The 22,786-nt window shown below is 30.0% G+C and overlaps 2 protein-coding genes across 4 annotated transcripts in view; one reads left to right on the top strand and one right to left on the bottom strand.

Annotated features, from left to right (window-relative positions):
• The window catches only part of LOC148939408 (locomotion-related protein Hikaru genki-like), a 90,619-nt gene extending 84,028 nt beyond the window's left edge, over positions 1-6,591 (bottom strand). For all 3 annotated transcript variants that reach the window (XM_089106777.1, XM_089106774.1, XM_089106776.1), the window contains exon 1: positions 6,490-6,591. In XM_089106777.1, coding sequence (XP_088962903.1) covers positions 6,490-6,553 — 64 coding nt within the window. In that variant the 5' untranslated portion in view covers positions 6,554-6,591. The remainder of the gene's footprint in view (positions 1-6,489) is intronic.
• Positions 6,592-6,726: 135 nt separating this feature from the next.
• The window catches only part of LOC148939407 (uncharacterized), a 154,459-nt gene continuing 138,399 nt past the window's right edge, over positions 6,727-22,786 (top strand). The window contains exon 1 of the mRNA XM_089106702.1: positions 6,727-6,745. The gene's annotated coding sequence lies outside the window, so the exon portion shown is untranslated. The remainder of the gene's footprint in view (positions 6,746-22,786) is intronic.

Genomic DNA, 22,786 nt, shown 5'->3' with positions numbered 1-22,786 from the left:
ACTTATGTGAGATTTGTAAAATCTAGTGAAAATCTTGAGGGGACAAAATCTGATATAATAAGGATTTGAAATTTAGTATTTTATTGCTAAGGACTAAGGATCTTTTGGATTTATGGTCTTTTAAGATATGTGTTAAAATTTTGAAACAAATTCTCTGAATAAACGGGCCTTCAGATTGTGTGCCTAAATGTAGGTTGAAATGTAAAGAAGGTGGAAGAATCCGATGTCTTGTGTAAGTTTCTAAGAAATTGAACTGACAAATAAGATTTGCATGTTTTTTAACACAATTTAAAAAGTCTAAAACAATATTGGTCCAACGCTCCCCGTAAGCTTGACGTAATTATATTCTATGACCACACTGGCTATACATGACAAATGAAACTCAAAGAGGAAAGAAAATGACAAAATGAAAAATAAAATAAAAAAAGGTGAAAAAACGAGGATTTTGTCATCGAGTGGAGAACTATGAAGAAGAAGATATAAGCAAATATTTCGACAAGGGCCTCCGCCGAGTCGTCCTCAGTGCTAAACAAAAAAGAAAGAAAAGAAAAAGAAACCAATGAAAATCGAGCTTTTCGAAGTTTAGAGAGTCTTGTCCATGTTCAAAAACAAAAAGGATATCATCAACGAAACGAAACCAGATAGGGTGTTTTAAGTGGAACCTATTCATTTCGGCACACAATCTGAACGCCCGTTTATTCAGAGAATGGGTTTCAAAACTTTAACACATATCTTAAAAGACCATAGATCCAAAAGATACGTCCTTATTAATAAAATACTAAATTTCAAATCCTTATTATATCAGATTTTGTCCCCTCAAGATTTTCACCAGATTTTACAAATCTCAAATAGGTCTTTCCGACACATGTTCCATTAATTTAGCAAAAACTTGTTTATCGAAAAAATTCTCAAAACTGGAATTTCAACAGTTTCAACACAAACGGATTTTCCTTCCTAGATTTTGTCCTGGCCCTCCTTTGGAAAATCTATCTTCTAAGGTTTTTAGATCCAAGGATCTAAGTATTCTTTCAAAAGGACCAGAATTTGCAATGGCTCAAACACACGTAAATACATCAGAAATTATAACGGGCGTGGAGTCTGCTATTTTTAGCTCTCATGGTGAAGTCAAAAATCCAGACCTGCTCAGAGGTGAAATTGTAAAGAGTATTCTTGATTATAGGCCATATTTGTCACTTTCAGCTCAATCAAAGGAAGAAATTAAAATCCTCCGAAACTTGAAAAAAGACAAAAACACAGTGATTACGAGAGCGGACAAGGGAAACACAGTTGTAATTATGAACTCTGCAGATTATGAAATAAAAGTTAACATCCTTTTAATGGATAAAAATATTTATAAGTTTTTCAAAAAAATTAAAAAACTCTATTAAACCAAAAATGAACAAAAATCGAATCAAATAATCTACAAAGCATACAACTTCCACAGACCAGTATCAATAAATAAATGAAACCCGAAACGTACAGAAATTAGAATAAATAACAGAGTCAAACTCAAAACCAGCAGAAATTAATAAGAATAGGGTTTCAAAACCCCTATGCTTTCTAAAAGCCAGAATATAATTTGTACTTTACTGGAAAATTTTCAAATGAATCTGCATTGTCAGTTCAATATACATATGCTGATATTTATTCCTTAAAATCTTAATTAATTTTTGATTCCTTAAAGTTATAAAAGCGAAAATATTTGAAAGACTTCTTTTCAGTATAGTACAGATTATATTCTGGCTTTTAGAAAACATAAGGGTTTTGAACCCTACTCATATTAATATCTGCTAGATTTAAGTTTGACTCTGTTATTTATTTTAACTTCTGTTCGTTCTGGGTTTCATTTATTTATTGATACTGATTTGTGGCAGCTGTAAGTTTGGTAGATTATTTGATTCCGATTTTGTTCATTTTTGGTTTAGTGGAGTTCTTTATTTTCTTTGGAAAAGTCATTTTTTGGAACTAGCTTTTTTAATTAATCAAAGGCAGCGCGGGCACTTCGTATCGAAGGAGTTGTCGTAGATACTTCGAAAAGGGCTCATTCCATTGGAAATTGGAGTGGCTTGTGCCCTTTTTAATAGTCGAAAGTGATTGGAAGGCAACTAACATCCCTTCCAGGCCCACCTTTTCCCCAAACACATCCAATTAACGTTTTGAGATGGCCATTTTGTTCAGCGTAGTTGATTTCCATATAGAAATTATGTTTTTAAGGAGGACACTCCCCCACAGCCCTCAGGGCAAGGGTTGTAAGTTGTGCCCTGGGGGCATATAAGGTTCTTATAGAAAGGGTTGACGCAGAAACTTCAAAAAAAGCTCGTTCGATTTGAAATTCAAAGGGCTAGTGCCCTTTTTAATAGACGAAAGTGATTGGAGAGCAACTAAACCCCCTCTAACATCCAATCATAATTTTTAGATAGCCATTTTGTTCAACTTAGTTGAAAGTTCTGGAAATTAGGTCTTTGAGTGTGACAACCCCCCCCCCCCACATCCCTCAGGTAAAGGGTTGTAAGTTATGCCCCGAGGGCATATAAGGCTTGTATTGAAAGCTTTGTCGTAGAAACTTAAAAAAGGGCTCATTCGATAGGAAATTCAGAGGGCTAGTGCCCTTTTTAATCGTCGAAAGTGATTTGAGAAAGTTATTGAGTGATTTCTAAGAAAATTTTAAGAAAACTAAAATTCTAAGAAAACTCTAAGAAAACTATTCTAAGAAAACTAAAACATATCTTTCCAGGACCAATTCTAAGAATCCTATTTCATAGCTTAATTCATTCTTATGTTTCCTATTGTTCAGTCATATTGATGTCTACTTTCCCTTCTTTGCTCAAACCGCTTTCGAATACTTATGATAAAGCTATAAATCTTATCCAGTATGTAAATCGTTCGGCAACTAAACCGTTACTTGATATTAAAAAACTTTATATTCTTTCCTGTGCGTCTTTCGCTTTTCTTCAGCTCTATGGTGATATTCCTAGGTCCCTTAGGTTTACGTCTTCTTTTGTATCTGATCGGTCAAATTATCAACTCCATAGTTCTCTAAATATACAAATTCCCCAAACACCAACAATAAGATCCGATTTTAATCCTCTTGTTGCGTGTCATTTGACATGGAACACCCTTCCCAATTCGGCTCGAGAATGCCACCCGTTTGGCACCTTCAAAAGACTAGTAAAAAAATATTTGTTTTCATGTGATTAATTTTCTTTACTTTTGCCTGCTGCCAATAGTTTTTTTTCATTTAATTTTTTTTTTTTTTTTTTTTTTTTTTTTTTTTTAATAGATGATGTGATTCACTGTAGTTTGATAAAGCTTATTTAGTGAACTCTCCTTTTTTTTATAGATGTTGTGATTCACTGTAGTTTGATAAAGCTTATTTAGTGAATTCTCCTTATTTTTTTTTTTCGTTTTATTAAGCAAATGCTTTACATATTAAAAGTTCAAATACTTATGTTTATATGTTTAAATATTAATGTTATGTTTATATTGTTTAAATCTTAAGCGTTTAAATGTTTAGTGTTTATTTGATCTTTTCATAATCCCCCTCCTACAGGCCATGGAGCCTTTGTGGGGATTTTTAGATTGTTATTTAACTATTTTACTGGTATATGGAAAATAAATCTATCTATCTATCATTCTATCTATTTGTCGAAAGTGACTCACGCCGACCTTTTCGCCAAACACATCCATTCAAAATTTTTAGATAGCCATTTTATTCAACGTAGTTAAAGCTTTTAGAAATTAGGTCTTAGAGGATGATAACCCCCTCAGAGCCCTCGGGGCTGGGGTTGTAAGTTATGCCCTGGGGGCATATAAGGTTTTTATAGATATTGATGTTGTAGAAATTTCAAAAAAGGCTCATTCGATTGGAAATTACAAAGGCTTGTGCACTTTTTAATAGTCAAAAGAAATTGGAGCATAACTAACAACCCTCTTACACCCACCATTTCCCCAGACACATCCAATCAAAATTTTGAGATAGTCATTTTGTTTGACGTAGTTAAAAAAGCCGGAAACTATGTTTCTCAGGATGAAACTCCCCCACAGCCCTCAGTGCAAGGGTTATCAGTTATGCCCTAGGCGTATAAAAGTTTTTCCTTATAGAAAGCGTAGTTGTAGAAAATTCGAAAAGGAATAATTCGACTGGAAATTGAAACGGATAGTGCCCTTTTTAATGGTTGAAAGTGATTGGACGGCAAGTAGCACCCCTCTCACGCCCACCGTTTCCCCAGACACATCCAATCAAAATTTTGAGATGGCCATTTTTTTCAACGTAGTTAAGAGGTCCGTAAATTATGTCTTTGAGGATGACAACCCCCTCACAGCCCTAAGGTCAAGGGTTTTACGTTATGCCCTGAGGCACATAAGGTCTTTATAGAACAAGTTGTCGTAGAAACTTCAAAAAGGGCTCATTCGATTGAAAATTAAAAGTGTTAGTACCCTTTTCAATAGTTGGAAGTGATTGGAGAGCAACTAACGCCCTTTTCACGCCCACCATTTCCCCAAACACATCCAATCAAAATTATGAGATAGCCGTTTTGTTTAACGTAGTTGAAAGTTCAAGAAATTAGGTCTTTGAGGATGACAATCCCCCTCACAGCCCTCAGGGCATGGGTTATAAGTTATGCCCTGGGGGTATACACGGTATTTATAGAAAGCGTTGTTGTAGAAATTCGAAAAGGCATCATTCGACTGGAAACTGAAATTGGTTAGTGCCCTTTTTAATAGTCGTAAGTGATTGGAAAGCTTGACATTTTTTTATAGTAAAGATCAATGTGAATACAACGTATTATTTTTTCCCCTTTTTTTTGTTTAGACCAGGGCACTTCGTATCGAAGGAGTTGTCTTAGGAACTTGGAAAAGGGCTTATTCGATTGAAAATAGAAAGGGTTAATGCCCTTTTTAATAATCAAAAGTGATTGGAGGGCGATTAGTCCCCCTCCCACGCTCACCCTCTCATTTGCTCATTATGTTTAAAAACTAAATGTTGCCTTGAGATTGAATCAAAATGCACTGTGTTAATGATAATTCCCAATAAGTCATCTCAGTAGTATCCCAAGAACGACTGAGGGTACTTTGTTGAAACTTTCGGGGCTACTTCTGCTCTTAAATTTTAACCGAATCAAAATAGTGTTGGTGTATCCAGGTTATCAAAGAAAGTAAAGAGATTTTTTGCGAATTGTATTAAATTTCTATTTCAGGTCAACTAGAGAAGATATGAAACTAAATTAAACACTACTATTTGTGTCAGGATGTTTAAAAAGGTGTATGTTGGTGAAAATTGCTGAAAATTTTTCTCCAGCTTACAAATAGCAGGTCAAATTATAAAGTCCTAAAAACACGAAAAGATTTTAAAGAATTATTTTCTTTTTCCCTGAAAAGACTATGTCAATATAAAATGAACAAAAATTAATTAAAAAAACTTTTTCTACAAAATAAGTTTTTCAAAGAAAAGTAAAGAATTCCATTTAACCGAAAATGAGCAAAAATAAAATAAAATAATCTACCAAGCGTGAAACTACCGCAAATCAACGTCGATAAATAAATGAAACCCAAAACGAACAGAAATTACAATAAATAACCGAGTCAAACTCAAAACGAGCAGAAATTAAAATGAGTAGGGCTCAAAACCCCTCTGTCTTCCCAAGGCCAGAATATAATTAGCACTTTACTGAAAAAAATACAAATGAATGTGTATTGTCAGTTTAATATATATATATATATATATATATATATATATATATATATATATATATATATATATATATATATATATATATATATATATATATATATATATATATATATATATATATATATATATATATAATATATATATATATATATATATATATATATACTGATATTTAGTAATGAAAATGTTAATATTATTTGATTTCTTAAAGTTCTAAAAGTAGAAACATTTATATTTTTTCAGGAAAGTGCAAATTATGTTCTGACCTTGGGAAGGCATAGGTGTTTTGAGCCCTACTCATGTTAATTTCTGCTCGTTTCGAGTTTGACTTGGATATTTATTGCAATTTCCGTTTGCTTTGGGTTTCATTTATTTATCGATGCTGATTTGTGGTAGTTTCACGCTTTGGAGATTATTTGATTTTATTTTTGCTCATTTTTGGTTTAATGGAGTTCTTTACTTTTCTTTGAGAAACTCATTTTGTGGACAAAGTTTTTTTTAAATAATTACAGGAAGAAGTGAACAGGATCAATGTTTTTTCATAGGAAGGGTTTTCGATGAAAATTTTACCAGGTATAAGAAGGGGGTACGTCAAAAAGTGTTCCGATTTCAGAAAGGTCATATTATTTCTTTTAGTGTAGCACTCTCTTCAATCTTTACATTTATAAGCGTGTGATGTAAAAATTCGGCGTGTTTATACTATACTTTTACGTGTATTTGATGTTCTAGGGGCTAGTTTTTCCTTTGCATCCCTGTGGGTGCTTATCTTTAGTACTGAAAAACTTAATTTTACTTACCAATAACTGCACTGAAGAGATTGAAAAACATTGAAATCACAATACTGAGGTGTTTCTCCAACATGTTCGAGTTCCCTAACAGTATTTCGATGTATAATTGTTTGAGCTGTTTTTTCCATCTTTTCATATCAACAGACCTGCGCAAATACTATTAGAATTTAAACGACGGAGAAACAGTCTATTTCCAACAATGCTTAAGGATTTTGATCCGCATTTTAAGAAAAAAAGGGGACTTATTTGTTTTAAGAAATATCCAGTAGGGATAAATCCTTTTATTATACAGTGAAAAAACAAAAACATAGGCTATAAAGGGACCGTCATCAGCAGATTTTTTTCATTGTTTTTCACTGTCTAATAAAATGATTAGTCATTTTGAACATAATTTTTGAATAAAAAATAAACCTCAATTTGTATAAGACAATAGAATTTTCTAAAACATAATTCTAAACATAAAATATTGTTTTGAAAGGCTTTTTTGTTAATGAACTTATTGACAATAACTATCCTACGAATGTAGTTCACGATTGCATAAGGGGTATTGTAACTAATTTATAAATAAATGAATATTAAGAGGAAGTAAGATTTTTTGGAGCTGGTAAGACTGCCTGTAGTAAAAGTTCGACACTAAGCATGCTTAGTCGAAATTCTAACCTTATTTGCTTTCCCTGAAACATGGCATTAATTCTGAAACAAGCTTCCTGTTACTACGAAATAAATAAGGCATTTTAAAAAATAGCAACTATTATCAAGAATTTCATTTCTTGTGGAAGAAACGAAAGTCTTCCATTTCATGGAAGTCTTCCATTTCTTATGGAAGAAATGGAAGTCTACTGTTTATATAAGATGGGCCTAAGCCCTCAAAGGGCACAACTAAATATAGTTGCCAATCCCCACCAAATTTAATTGAAATCCAGTAGATCCTTCTTAAACAGGCAATAAGAACAACATGAACCTTACCTTACAGAGGTTTGATCGAGTAGAGACCCCCCGAGGCTTTGTCTGTAGTTGCTACCCAATTTTTTTTTAATTGACTCTAATGAGTCCATCTGGCAGTTACACCATTACAAAGACATCTAAAACCCCTACTCTACTTTGCTTCTGCAAACTTTGGTTTCTCTCCAAAATAAATAAGGCATATTAAAAAATAGCAACTATTATCAAGAATTTCATTTCTTGTGGAAGAAATGGAAGTCTTCCATTTCTTATGGAAGAAATGGAAGTCTACTATTTATATAAGATTGGGCCTAAGCCCTCAAAGGGCACAACTAAATATAGTTGCCAACCCCCACCAAATTTAATTGAGATCCAGTAGATCCTTCTTAAACAGGCAATAAGAACAACATGAACCTTACCTTACAGAGGTCTGATCGAGTACAGACCCCTGAGGCTTTGTCTGTAGTTGTATTCCAATTTTTTTTTAATTGACTCTAATGAGTCCATCTGGCAGTTACACCATTACAAAGACATCTAAAACCCCTACTCTAATTTGCTTCTGCAAACTTTGGTTCCTCTCCAAACATAAAACGTCCAATTATAATGCATATCTTTCTCCCTGCCCCCTGCTGGAATTTAGTTCATCAAGGAGAATTGTCTCCGGGCGAATGTTTTGATATTAGAGATGAAGAGATTAACGCGGGAAAAGGTTTCCTAGGAATTTCAAATGTGACAGCGCAGGGAGGCCAAAACAAAAGGAACACGCAGAAATTACGTTTAGGTATTATTTGGGCGAAACAGTTTTGAGACATTTTAGAAGATGATTTAAGCGAAACCGTTTGAAGCATTTTAGAAGATGATTTAGAAGAGGATTTGAGGGTGAAACTCTGTGGTCGTTATAATACACAAATTATATTTAAACAGTGTTGTGAGGTCCTCTACCCCAGCCCCAAAGGGCCCCGATCCCCCTACCCCAACCTCAAGGAACCCCCCGGTCCCCAAAGGTCCCCCGGGCCCCCAAAGGGCCCCCGAGACCCCAAAGTTCCCCGGGCCCCCCAAGGCCCCCGCACCCCCAAAGCCCCACCGAGGCCCTCCATTCCCCCCTCGCTTATTGAATTTTTTAAAGTTTTTTCGGACTGAATTTTTTAGACTTAGAAATTACCCAACATTTTTTCGGTTTTTTCTTTAACCCATTGGCATAGAGTTTTAGCCTAGAGTCTTAGCTTAGTTTTATTTAGAATTGAAGTTTAGTTTAGTTTTAGTTAAGAGTTTATAGTTTTAGCTTAGAGTTTTAGCTTCGAGTTTTTGTTAGAGTACTAGTTTAGTTTAGTTTTAGTTAAGAATTTTGAGTTTTTTAGCTTAGAATCTTAGCTTAGAGTTTTAGTTAGAGTTATGGCTTAGTTTGTTTCTAGTTACGAGTTTTACCCTAGAGGTTTACCTTAGAGTTCTAGTTAGAGTGGGAGTTCAGTTTGGTTATAATTAAGAGTTTAGAGTTTTAGTTTGTAGTAATACTTAGATTTCTAGATAGAGTTGAAATGTAGTTTATTTTTATTTAAGAGTTTAGAGTTTATCTTAATAGTCCTAGCTTAGAGTTTTTGTTAGAGTTCTAGTTTAGTTTAGTTTTAGTTAAGAGTTTATAATTTTTATATGAGAGCCTTAGCTTAGTGTTTGTGTTTATTTTCTATTTTATTTTATTTTTATTTAATAGTTTATATTTTTACATTATAGTATTGGCTTAGAGTTTTAGTTAGAGTTGAAGTTTAGTTTAGTTTTAGTTAAGAGTTTAGAGTTTTTATCATAGAGTCTTAGCTGAGAGTTTTTGTTGAAATTTTAGTCAAGTATCGATTTATTTAAGAGTTCAGTCTTTTAGCTTCGTCTACAATCTTGCGCGTTTTGGTAGAGGTGAAGTTTCGTTTAGTAAAATTAGATAATTAATTGTTTTTAGCTTATAATCGTAACTTAGACTTTTTGATATAGTTGAAGTTTATTTTAGTTATAGTTAAGAATTTTGAGTTTATCTTAAGAGTATTAAATTAGAGTTTTTGTTAGAGCTCTAGTTTAGTTTAGTTTTAGTTAAGAGTTTAGAGTTTTTAGCTTAGAGTCTTAGCTTAGAGTTTTTGCTGAAAATCTAGTTTAGTTTAGTTTTAGTTAAGAGTTTAGAGTTCTAGCTTAGAGTCTTAGCTTCGAGTTTTTGTTAGAGTTCTAGTTTAGTTTAGTTATAGTTAAGAGTTTGGAGTTTTACCTTAGAGACTTAGCTTAGAGAGTTTAGTTTAGTTTTAGTTAAGAGTTTAGAGTTTTTTAGCTTAGAGTCTTAGCTTAGAGCTTTTGTTAGAGTTCTAGTTTCTTTTATTTTTAGTTAAGAATTTAGACTTTTTAGCTTAGATTCTTAGCTTATAGTTTTAGTTATAGTTCTAGTTTTTTTTAGTTTTAATTAAGAGTTTAGAGTTTTACCATAGAGTCTTATCTTAGAGTTTTAGTTAGAGTTTAAGTTTAGTTTAGAATTAGTTAAGACTTTAGAATTTTAGCTTAGAGTCATAGCTTATAGTTTTACTTATATCTGTATTTTGGTTAACTTTTACTGAATAGTTTAAAGTTTTAGCTTAGAGACTTACCTTAGAGTTTTCTTTATAGTTCTAGTTTAGATTAGTTTTATTTAAGAGTTTAGAGTTTTACCTTAGAGTCTTAGCTTAGAGTTTTTCTTAGAGTTACATTTGAAGCTCAGTTGATTTACAGTTAAAAATTTAGAGTCTTAGCTTAGAGTCATAGCTTAGAGTTCCACTTAAATTTATATTTTGGTCAACTTTTAGTTAAGAGTTTCAAATTTTATATTATAGTCTCACTTTATAGTTTTTGTTATAGTTATAGTTTAGCTTAGTTTTAGTTAGGAGTTTAGAGTTTTACCTTAGAGTCTTATCTTAGAGTTTTTCTTAGAGTTCTAGTTTAGTTTAGTTTTAGTTAAGAGTTTGATATTTTACCTTTGAGTTTCAGTTAGAGTTCTAGTTTAGTTTAGTTTTAGTTAAGAGTTTGGTATTTTACCTTAGAGTCTTAGCTTAGAGTTTTAGTTAAAGTTCTAGTTTAGTTTAGTTTTAGTTAAGAGTTTAGAATTTTATCTTAGAATCTTAGCTAAGAGTTTTTGTTAGAATTATAGTTTATTTTAATTATAGTTAAGAGTTTAGAGTTTTTAGATTAGAGTTTTTGTTTTAGCTATAGTTTAGTTTAGTTTTCGTGAATATTTTATAGTTTTAGATTAGAGTCTTAGATTAGAGTGTTTGTTAGAGTTGAAGTTTAGTTTAGTAATAGTTAAGAGTTTAGAGTTTTAGATTAGAGTCGTAGCTTAGAGTTTTTGTTAGAGTTCTAGTTTAGTTTAGATATAGTTAAGCGTTAGGAGTTTTACCTTAGAGACTTAGCTTAGAGTTTTAGTTTAGTTTAGTTTTAGTTAAGAGTTTAGAGTTTTTTAGCTTAGAGTCTTAGCTTAGAGTTTTTGTTAGAGTTCTAGTTTAGTTTAGTTTTAGTTAAGAGTTTGCTGTTTTACCTTAGAGTCTTAGTTTAGAGTTTTAGTTAGATTTCTAGTTTAGTTTAGTTTTAGTTAAGAGTTTAGAATTTTACCGTAGCGTCTTAGCTTAGACTTTTTGTTAGAGTTCTAGTTTAGTTTAGTTTTAGTTTTAGTTAAGAGTTTAGAGTTTTTATCTTAGAGTCTTACCTTAGAGTTTTTTGTTGAAGTTCTATTTTAGTTTATTTTTAGATAAGATTTTAGATTTTTAGCTTAGAGTCTTAGCTTATATTTTTTTTTAAAGTTGAAGTTTAGTTGAGTTATATTTAATATTTTATGGTTTTAGCTATTAGTCATAGCCTATAGTTTTTGTTAGAGTTCTAGTTTATTTCAGTTTTAATTTAGAGTTTAGAGTTTTTAGCTAAGAGTCTTAGCTTAGAGTTTTAGTTATATTTAAAGTGTATTTTTGTTTTATTTAAGAGTTTAGAGTTTTACCATAGAGTTTTAGCTTAGAGTCTTAGCTTAGAGTTTTTCTTAGTTCTAGGTTAGTTTAGTTATAGTTAATATTTTGTAGTTTTACCTTAGAGTCTTAGCGTAGAGTTTTATTTTGAGTTGTAGTTTATTAGTTTAGTTTTAGTTAAGAGTTTAGAGTTTTACCTTAGAGTCTTAGCTCAGAGTTTTAGTTTGATTTCTAGTTTAGTTTAGTTATAGTTAAGAATTTAGAGTTTTAGCGTAGAGTCATAGCTTAGAGTTTTAGTTAAAGTTATAGTTTAGTTATAGTTAAGAGTTTAGAATTTTACCTTAGAGTCACAGCTTAGAGTTTTAGTTAGAGTTCTAGTTTAGTTTAGTTATAGTTAAGAATTTAGAGTTTTAGTTTAGAGTCATAGCTTAGAGTTTTAGTTAAAGTTATAGTTTAGTTAAGTAATAGTTAAGAGTCTCGAGTTTTAGCTTAGAGTCATAGCTTAGAGTTTCTGTTAGAGTTCTAGTTTAGTTTAGTTTTAGTTAACAGTTTGGTGTTTTACCTTTGAGTTTCAGTTAGAGTTCTAGTTTAGTTTGGTTTTAGTTAACAGTTTGGTGTTTTACCTTAGAGTCTTAGCTTAGAGTTTTAGTTAGAGTTCTAGTTCAGTTTAGTTTTAGTTAAGAGTTTAAAGTTTTACCTTAGAGTCTTAGCTTAGAGTTTTAGTTAGAGTTCTAGTTTAGTTTAATTTTAGTTAAGAGTTTAGAGTCTTTAGCTTAGAGTCTTAGCTTAGAGTTTATGTTGAAGTTCTAGTTTAGTTTAGTTTTAGTTAAGAGTTTAGAGTTTTAGCTTAGAGTTTTTGTTAGAGTTGAAGTTTAGTTTAGTAATAGTTAAGAGTTTAGAGTTTTAGCTTAGAGTCTTAGCTTAGAGTTTTTGTTAGAGTTCTAGTTTAGTTTAGTTATAGTTAAGAGTTTGTAGTTTTACCTTAGAGACTTAGCTTAGAGTTTTATTTTAGTTTAGTTTTAGTTAAGAGTTTATGGTTTTTTAGCTTATAGTCTTAGCTTAGAGTTTTTGTTAGATTTCTATTTTAGTTTAGTTTTAGTTAAAAGTTTATAGTTTTTTTCTTAGTGTCTTAGAATAGAGTTTTTGTTATAGTTCTAGTTTAGTTTATTTTTAGTTAATAGTTCAGAGTTTTACCATAGAGTCTTAGCTTAGAGTTTTAGTTAGAGTTGCAGTTTAGTTTAGTTACAGTTAAGAATTTAGAGTTTTAGCTTAGAGTCATAGCTTAGAGTTTTACTTAAAGTTGTAGTTCGGTTAACTTTTAGTTAAGAGTTTGGTGTTTTACCTTAGAGTCTTAGCTTAGAGTTTTTGTTGAAGCTCTAGTTTAGTTTATTATTAGTTAAGAGTTTAGAGTTTTAGCTTATAGTCTTAGCTTAAAGTTTTTGTTAGAGTTCTAGTTTAGTTTAGTTATAGTTAAGAGTTTGGTGTTTTACCTTAGAGACTTAGCTTAGAGTTTTAGTTTAGTTTAGTTTTAGTCAAGAGTTTAGAGTTTTAACTTATAGTCTTATCTTAGAGTTTTTATTAGAGTTCTAGTTTAGTTTAGGTTTAGTTAAGAATTTAGAGGTTTTAGCTTAGAGTCTTAGTTTAGAGTTTTTTGTTGAAGTTTTAGTTTAGTTTAGTTTTAGTTTAGAGTTTTAGCTTAGAATTATATTTTTATTTAGACTTCTAGTTTAGTTTAGTCTTAGTTAAGATTTTGTATTTCTAGCTTAGAGTCTTAGCTTAGAGTTTTTGTTTTAGTTCTAGTTTAGTTATAGTTAAGAGTTTGGTGTTTTAACTTGGAGAATCAGCTTAGAGTTTTAGTTTAGTTTAGTTTTAGTTAAGAGTTTAGATTTTTTAGCTTCGAGTCTGATATTAGAGTTTTTGTTAAGTTCTATTTTAGTTTAGTTTTAGTTAAGAGTCTATAGTTTTAGCATAGAGTCTTAGCTTAGAGTTTTTGTTAGAGTTTTAGTTTAGTTTATTTTCAGTTAAGAGTTTATAGTTTTATATTAGAGTCTTAGCTTAGAGTTATATTTAGAGTTGAAGTTTAGTTTAGTTATAGTTAATAATTTAGAGTTTTTAGCTTAGAGTCGTAGTTTAGAGTTTTGTTAGAGTTCTAGTTTAGCTTAGTTAAGATTTTAGAGTTTTATCATAGAGTCATAGCTTAGAGTTATAGTTAGAGTTGAAGTTTAGTTTAGTTTTAGTTAAGAGTTTAGAGTTTTTAGCTTAGAGTCTTAGCTTAGAGTTTTTGTTAGAGTTCTAGTTTAGTTTAGTTTCAGTTAATAGTTTAGAGTTTTTAGCTTAGAGTCTTAGCTTAGAGTTTTTGTTGAAGTTCTAGTTTAGTTTATTTAATTGTTTAGACTTCCACCTTAGAGTCTTAGCTTAGAGTTTTACTTAGAGTTGAAGTTTAGTTTAGTTATAGTTAAGGGTTTAGGGTTTTAGCTTGGAATCTTAGCCTAGAGTTTTAGTTATAGTTCTAGTTAAGTTTTAGTTAAGATTATAGAGTTTTAAACTAGAGTATAATCTTAGAGTTTTAGATAGAGTTCTAATTTATTACAGTCTTAGTTATGAGTTTAGAGTTTCATATTAGAGTCTTAGCTTAGAGTTTTAGTTGGAGTTCTAGTTTAGTTTAGCTTTATTTAATAGTTTAGAGTTTTACCTTATTGTTTTAGCTTAGAGTTTTATTTAGAGTTCTAGTTTAGTTTGGTTTTAGTTAAGAGTTTTGAGTTTTACCTTAAAGTCTTAGATCAGAGTTTTAGTTAGGGTTGCAGTTTCGTTTAGTTTACTTATAGTTAAGAGCTTATAGTTTTAGCCTAGAGTCTTAGCTTAGAGTTTTAGTAAGAGTTATTGTTTAGTTTAGTTTTAGTTAAGAGTTTTAGCTTAGAGTTTTAGCCTAGAATCTTAACTTAGAGATTTAGTTAGAGTTGAAGTTTAGTCTAAACTAGCATAACCACAAAATTCCACAATATTGCATAGAAATACCAAAACCATAGGTTAGATTAGGTTAGGTTAGAGGTTAGGTTTTATCCACGTTTAAGTTAGGTTAGACTAGGTTAGATTATCATGAGAGCTCATGAAAAGCTAACCTAATCTAAATGGTACAAAGTCGACAAGGGGGGATTTTCTGGAGAGTATCGTTAGGTTAGGTTAGACTAGATCAAGTTAGGTTAGGTTAAGTTAGGTTAGGTTAGCCTACGCACGTGCGCGTACGTAGGCTGACCTAACCTAACTTAACCTAACCTAACTTAATCTAGCCTAACCTAACCTAATCATACTCGCCGGAAAATCCCCCCATGTCGACTTTGTACCAGTTAGATTAGGTTAGCTTATAATGAGCGCTCATGATAAGCTAACCTAATCTAACCTAACTTAAACGTGGAGAAACCTAACTTCTAACCAAACCTAATCTAACCTATAGTTTTGGTATTTCTATGCAATATTGTGAAATTTTGTGGTTATGCTAGTTTAGACTAAACTTCAACTCTAACTAAATCTCTAGGCTAAGATTCTAGGCTAAAACTCTAAGCTAAAACTCTTAGCTAAAACTAAACAAAACAATAACTAACTAAAACTCTAAGCTAAGACTCTAAGCTAAAACTATAAACTTTTAACTATAACTAAACTAAACGAAACTTCAACCCTAACTAAAACTCTAATCTAAGACTTTAAGGTAAAACTCAAAACTCTTAACTAAAACTAAACTAAACTAGAACTCTAACTAAAACTCTAAGCTAAGAATCCAAGCTAAAACTCTAAACTCTTACCTAAAACTGTACTAAACTAGAACTCTAACTAAAATTCTAAACTAAGACTCCAAGCTAGAACTCTAAACTCTTAACTAAAACTAAACTAAACTTCAATTCTAAGTAAAACTCTAAGCTAAGAATCTAAGGTAGAGCTATAAACTCTTAACTAAACTAAACTAGAACTCTAACAAAAACTCTAAACTACGAATCTAAGCTAAAAACTCTAAATTCTTAACTATAACTAAAGTAAACTTCAACTCTAACTATAACTCTAAGCTAAGACTCTAAGCTAAAACTATAAACTCTTAACTAAAACTAAATTAAACTAGAACTCTAATTAAAACTCTAAGTCTAAGCTAAAACTCTAAACTAAAACTAAACTAAACTAGAACTTCAACAAAAACTCTAAACTAAGACTCTAAGCTAAAACTAAACTCTTAACTATAACTAAACTAAACTAGAACTCTAACAAAAACTCTAAGCTAAGACTCTAAACTAAAACTCTCAACTAAAACTAAAATAAACTAAAACTCTAAGCTAAGTCTCTAAGGTAAAACTCCAAACTCTTAACTATAACTAAACTAAACTAGAACTCTAATAAAAACTCTAAGCTAAGACTCTAATCTAAAACTCTAAGCTCTTAACTAAAACTAAACTAAACTAGAACTCTAATTAAAACTCTAAGTCTAAGATAAAACTCTAAGCTAAAACTAAACTAAACTAGAACTTCAACAAAAAACTCTAAACTAAGACTCTAAGCTAAAAACTTTAAACTCTTAACTAAACCTAAACTAAACTAGAACTCTAACAAAAACTCTAAGATAAGACTCTAAGCTAAAACTTTAAACTCTTAACTAAAACTAAACTAAAGTAAAACTCTAAGCTAAGTCTCTAAGGTAAAACTCCAAACTCTTAACTAAGTCTAAACTAAACTAGAACTCTAACAAAAACTCTAAGCTAAAACTCTAAGCTAAAACTCTAAACTCTTAACTATTACTAAACTAAACTTCAACTCTAACATAAACTCTGAGCTAAGACTCCAAGCTAAAACTCTAAACTATTAACTAAAACTTAACTAAACTAGAGCTTCAACAAAAACTCTAAGCTAAGACTCTAAGCTAAAAACTCTAAACTCTAATCTTTTAACTAAAATTAAACTAAACTAGAACTCTAACAAAAACTATAAACTAAGACTCTGAGCTAAAACTCTAAACTCTTAACTATAGCTGAACTAAATTAGAAATCTAACAAAAACTCTCAGCTAAGACTCTAAGGTAAAACACCAAACTCTTAACTAAAACTGAACCGAACTACAACTTTAAGTAAAACTCTAAGCTATGACTCTAAGCTAAAATTCTAAACTCTTAACTATAACTAAACTAAACTTCAACTCTAACTAAAACTCTAAGCTAAGACGCTATGCTAAAACTCTAACCTAAAACTCTTAACTAAAGCTAAACTAAACCAGAACTCTAACTAAAACTCTAAGCTAAGACTCTAGGCTAAAAACTCTAAACTCTTAATTAAACCTAAACTAAACTAGAACTCTAACAAAAACTCTAAACTAAGAGTCTAAGCTAAAAATTCTAAACTCTTAACTAAAACTAAACTAGAACTCTAACAAAAACTCTAAGTTAAGAGTCTAAGCTAAAACTCTTAACTAAAACTAAACTAAACTAAAACTCTAAGCCAAGTCTCTAAGGTAAAACTCCAAACTCTAACTATAACTAAACTAAACTAGAACTCTAACAAAAACTCTAAGCTAAGACTCTAAGCTAAAACTCTAAACTCTTAACTAAAACTAAACTAAACTAATACTCTAATTGAAACTCTAAGTCTAAGCTAAAACTCTAAGCTAAAACTAAACTAAACTAGAACTTCAACAAAAAACTCTAAACTAAGACTATAATCTAAAAACTCTAAACTCTTAACTAAAACTAAACTAAACTAGAACTCTAACAAAAACTCTAAGATAAGACTCTAAGCTAAAACTCCAGACTCTTAACTAAAACTAAACTAAACTAAAACTCTAAGCTAAGTCTCTCTAAGCTAAAACTCTAAACTCTGAACTATTACTAAACTAAACTTCAACTCTAACATAAACTCTAAGCTAAGACTCTAATATAAAACTCTAAATTCTTAACTAAAACTAAACTAAACTAGAGCTTCAACAAAACTCTAGGCAAAAAACTCTAATCTCTTAACTAAAACTAAACTAAACTAGAACTCTAACAAAAAATCTAAGCTAAGACTCTAGTCTAAAACTCTAAGCTATTAAATAAAACTAAACTAGAAATGTATAAAAAACTCGCAGATATGACTCAAAGGTAAAACATCAAACTCTTAACTAAAACTAAACTAAACTAGAACTTCAATAAAAAACTCTAAACTAAGATTCTAAGCTAAAAACTCTAAACTCTTAACTAAAACTAAACTAAACTAGAAATCTAACAAAAACTCTTAGATAAGACTATAATCTAAAACTCTAAACTCTTAACTAAAACTAAACTAAACTAAAACTCCAAGCTAAGTCTCTAAGGTAAAACACCAAACTCTAAACTGTAACTAAACTAAACTAGAACTCTAACACAAACTATAAGCTAAGACTCTAAGCTAAAACTCTAAACTATTAACTATTACTAAACTAAACTTCAACTCTAACATAAACTCTAAGCCAAGACTCTAAGCTAAAACTCTAAACTTTTAACTATAACTTAACTAAACTAGAGCTTCAACAAAAACTCTAAGCTAAGACTCTAAGGTAAAACACCAAACTCTTAACTAAAACTTAACCGAACTACAACTTTAACTAAAACTCTAAGCTATGACTCTAAGCTAAAACTCTAAATTCTTAACTGTAACTATACTAAACTTCATCTCTAATTAAAACTCTAAGCTAAGACGCTATGGTAAAACTCTAAACTCTTAACTAAAACTAAACTAAACTAGAACTCTAACTAAAACTCTAAGCTAAGACTCTAAGCTAAAAACTCTAAACTCTCAATTAAAACTAAACTAAACTAGAACTCTAAAATGAACCATAGGATAATACTATATTCTAAAAAACTCCTAAAACTTACCTAAAATTACAATAAACTAAGACCAAAATCTGGTTCCCCAGGGTTAAACTCCAAGTTCTTAGATATATCTAAACTAAAATCGACCACTAACAAAAACTACAAGCTTCGACTATGAGCTAAGTCATCAAACTCCTAACTATAACTAAACTAAAACTTCAACTCTAACAAACACTCTAATCTAAGTCTCTAAGCTAAAACTCTAAACTCTTAACTAAACTAAACTAGAACTTAAACAAAAACTCTAAGCTAAGACTATAAGCTAAAAACTCTAAATTCTTAACTAAAACTAAACTAAACTAGAAATCTAACAAAAACTCTATGCTAAGACTATAAGCTAAAAACTCTAAACTATTAACTATAATTAAACAAAACTAGAACTCTAACAAAAACTATAATCTAAGACTCTAAACTAAAACTCTAAACTCTTAACTAAAACTAAACTAAACTAGAACTCTAACTAAAACTCTAATCTAAGACTCTAAGGTAAAACACCAAATTCTTAAATAAAACTAAACTAAACTAGAACTCCAACTGAAACTCAAAGGTAAAACACCAAACTCTTAACTAAAACTAAACTAGAACTCTAACCGAAACTCTAAGCTATGACTCTAAGCTAAAACTCGAGACTCTTAACTATAACTTAACTAAACTATAACTTTAACTAAAACTCTAAGCTATGACTCTAAACTAAAACTCTAAATTCTTAACTATAACTAAACTATAATAGAACACTAACTAAAACTCTAAGCTGAGACTCTAAGCTAAAAAACTCTAAACTCTTAACTATAACTTAACTAAACTATAATTTTAACTAAAACTCTAAGCTATGACTCTAAGCTAAAACTCTAAATTCTTAACTATAACTTAACTAAACTAGAACTCTAACTAAAACTCTAAGCTAAGACTCTAAGGTAAAACTCTAAACCCTTAACTATAACTAAACTAAACTTCAACTCTAAGTAAAACTCTAAGCTAAGAATCTAAGGTAGAGCTCTAAACTCTTAACTAAACTAAACTAGAACTCTAATAAAAACTCTAAACTACGACTCTAAGCTAAAAACTCTAAACTCTTAACTATAACTAAACTAAACTTCAACTCTAACTAAAACTCTAAGCTAAGACTCTAAGCTAAAACTCTAAACTCTTAACTAAAACTAAACTAAACTATAACTATAATTAAAACTCTAGGTCTAAGATAAAACTCTAAACTAAAACTAAACTAAACTAGAACTTCAACAAAACTCTAAACTAAGACTCTAAGCTACAAACTCTAAACTATTAATTAAGACTAAACTAAACTAGAACTCTAACAAAAACTCTAAGCTGAGACTAGGCTAAAACTCTCAACTAAAACTAAACTAAACTAAAACTCTAAGCTAAGTCTCTAAGGTAAAACTCCAAACTCTTAACTATAACTAAACTAAACTAGAACTCTAACAAAAACTCTAAGCTAAGACTCTAAGCTAAAATTCTAAACTCTTAACTAAAACTAAACTAAACTAGAACTCCAATTAAAACTCTAAGTCTAAGCTAAAACTCTAAACTAAAACTAAACTAAACTAAAACTTCAACAAAAAACTCTAAACTAAGACTCTAAGCTAAAAACTCTAAACTCTTAACTAAACCTAAACTAAACTAGAACTCTAACAAAAACTCTAAGATAAGACTCTAAGCTAAAACTCTAAACTCTTAACTAAAACTAAACTAAACTAAAACTCTAAGCTAAGTCTCTAAGGTAAAACACCAAACTCTTAACTATGACTAAACTAAACTAGAACTCTAGCAAAAACTCTAACCTAAGACTCTAAGCTAAAACTCTAAACTCCTAACTATTACTAAACTAAACTTCAACTCTAACATAAACTCTAAGCTAAGACTCTAAGCTTAAACTCTAAACTCTTAACTATAACTTAACTAAACTAGAGCTTCAACAAAAACTCTAAGCTAAGACTCTAGGCTAAAAAATCTTAACTTTTAACTAAAAATAAACAAAATTAGAACTCTAACAAAAACTATAAGCTAAGACTCTAAGATAAAACTCTTAACTCTTAACTATAGCTGAACTAAATTAGAAATCTAACAAAAACTTCTCAGCTAAGACTCTAAGGTAAAACACCAAACTCTTAACTAAAACTTAACCGAACTACAACTTTAAGTAAAACTCTAAGCTATGACTCTAAGCTAAAACTCTAAATTCTTAACTGTAACTAAACTAAACTTCAACTCTAACTAAAACTCTAAGATAAGACGCTATGGTAAAACTCTAAACTCTTAACTAAAACTAAACTAAACCAGAACTCTAACTAAAACTCTAAGCTAAGACTCTAAGCTAAAAACTGTAAACTCTTAACTAAAACTAAACTAAACTAGAACTCTAACAAAAACTCTAAACTAAGAGTCTAAGCTAAAAATTCTAAACTCTTAACTAAAACTAAACTAGAACTCTAACAAAAACTCTAAGCTAAGACTCTAAGCTAAAACTCTTAACTAAAACTAAACTAAAACTCTAAGCTAAGTCTCTCAGGTAAAACTCCAAACTCTTAACTATAACTAAACTAAACTAGAACTCTAATAAAAACTCTAAGCTAAGACTCTAAGCTAAAACTCTAAACTCTTAACTAAACTAAACTAATACTCTAATTGAAACTCTAAGTCTAAGCTAAAACTCTAAGCTAAAACTAAACTAAACTAGAACTTCAACAAAAAACTCTAAACTAAGAATATAAGCTAAAAACTATAAACTCTTAACTAAAACTAAACTAAACTAGAACTCTAACAAAAACTCTGAGCTAAGACTCTAAGCTAAAATTCTAAAATCTTAACTAAAACTAAACTAAACTAAAACTCTAACAAAAACTCTAAGCTAAGACTCTAAGGTAAAACACCAAAAACTCTAAACTAAAACTAAACTAAACTAGAACTTCAATAAAAAACTCTAAACTAAGATTCTAAGCTAAAAACTCTAAACTCTTAACTAAAACTAAACTAAACTAGAACTCTAACAAAAACTCTAACATAAGACTCTAAGCTAAAACTCTAAACTCTTAACTAAAACTAAACTAAACTAAAACTTCAAGCTAAGTCTCTAAGGTAAAACACCAAACTCTTAACTATAACTAAACTAAACTAGAACTCTAACAAAAACTCTAAGTTAAGACTCTAAGCTAAAACTCTAAACTATTAACTATTACTAAACTAAACTTCAACTCTAACATAAACTCTAAGCCAAGACTCTAAGCTAAAACTCTAAACTTTTAACTATAACTTAACTAAACTAGAGCTTCAACAAAAACTCTAAGCTAAGACTCTAAGGTAAAACACCAAACTCTTAACTAAAACTTAACCGAACTACAACTTTAACTAAAACTCTAAGCTATGACTCTAAGCTAAAACTCTAAATTCTTAACTGTAACTAAACTAAACTTCAACTCTAACTAAAACTCTAAGCTAAGACTCTATGGTAAAACTCTAAACTCTTCACTAAAACTAAACTAAACTAGAACTCTAACTAAAACTCTAAGCTAAGACTCTAAGATAAAAACTCTAAACTATAAATTAAAACTAAACTGAACTAGAAATCTAACAAAAACTCTGAGCTATGACTTTAAGATAAAAAACTCTAAACTCTTAACTAAAACTAAACTAAACTAAAACTCTAAGCTAAGTCTATAAGGTAAAACTCAAAACTCTTAACTATAACTAAACTAAACTAGAACTCTAACAAAAACTCTAAGCTAAGACTCTAAGCTAAAACTCTAAACTCTTAACTATTACTAAACTAAACTTCAACTCTAACAAAAACTCTAAGCTAAGTCTCTAAGCTAAAACTCTAAACTCTTAACTAAACTAAACTAGAACTTCAACAAAAACTCTAAGCTAAGACTCTAAGCTAAAAACTCTTAACTAAAACTAAACTAAACTAGAACTCTAACATAAACTCTAAGCTAAGACTCTAAGCTAAAAACTCTAAACTCTTAATTAAAACTAAACTAAACTAGAACTCTAACAAAAACTGTAAGATAAGACTCTAAGATAAAACACCAAACTCTTAACTAAAACTAAACTAAACTAAAACTCTAACTTAAACTCTAATCTATGACTCTAAGGTAAAACACGAAACTCTTAACTAAAACTAAACTAAACTAGAACTCCAACTGAAACTCAAAGGTAAAACACCAAACTCTTAACTAAAACTAAACTAGAACTCTAACCAAAACTCTAAGCTATGACTCTAAGCTAAAACTCGAGACTCTTAACTATAACTTAACTAAACTATAACTTTAACTAAAACTCTAAGCTATGACTCTAAGCTAAAACTCTAAATTCTTAAATATAACTAAACTAAACTAGAACTCTAACTAAAACTCTAAGCTGTGACTCTAAGGTAAAACTCTAAACTCTTAACTATAACTTAACTAAACTATAATTTTAACTAAAACTCTAAGCTATGACTCTAAGCTAAAACTCTAAATTCTTAACTATAACTTAACTAAACTAGAACTCTAACTAAAACTCTAAGCTAAGACTCTAAGGTAAAACTCTAAACTCTTAACTA

Source organism: Artemia sp. Qi Xiang Cuo, chromosome 21 (assembly GCF_049724085.1).
Source record: "Artemia sp. Qi Xiang Cuo chromosome 21, ASM4972408v1, whole genome shotgun sequence".
Classification (NCBI taxonomy): Eukaryota; Metazoa; Arthropoda; class Branchiopoda; order Anostraca; family Artemiidae; genus Artemia; species Artemia sp. Qi Xiang Cuo.
The sequence above is the reverse complement of the archived record's forward strand: the minus strand, read 5'-3'. Positions and strand labels throughout refer to the sequence as shown.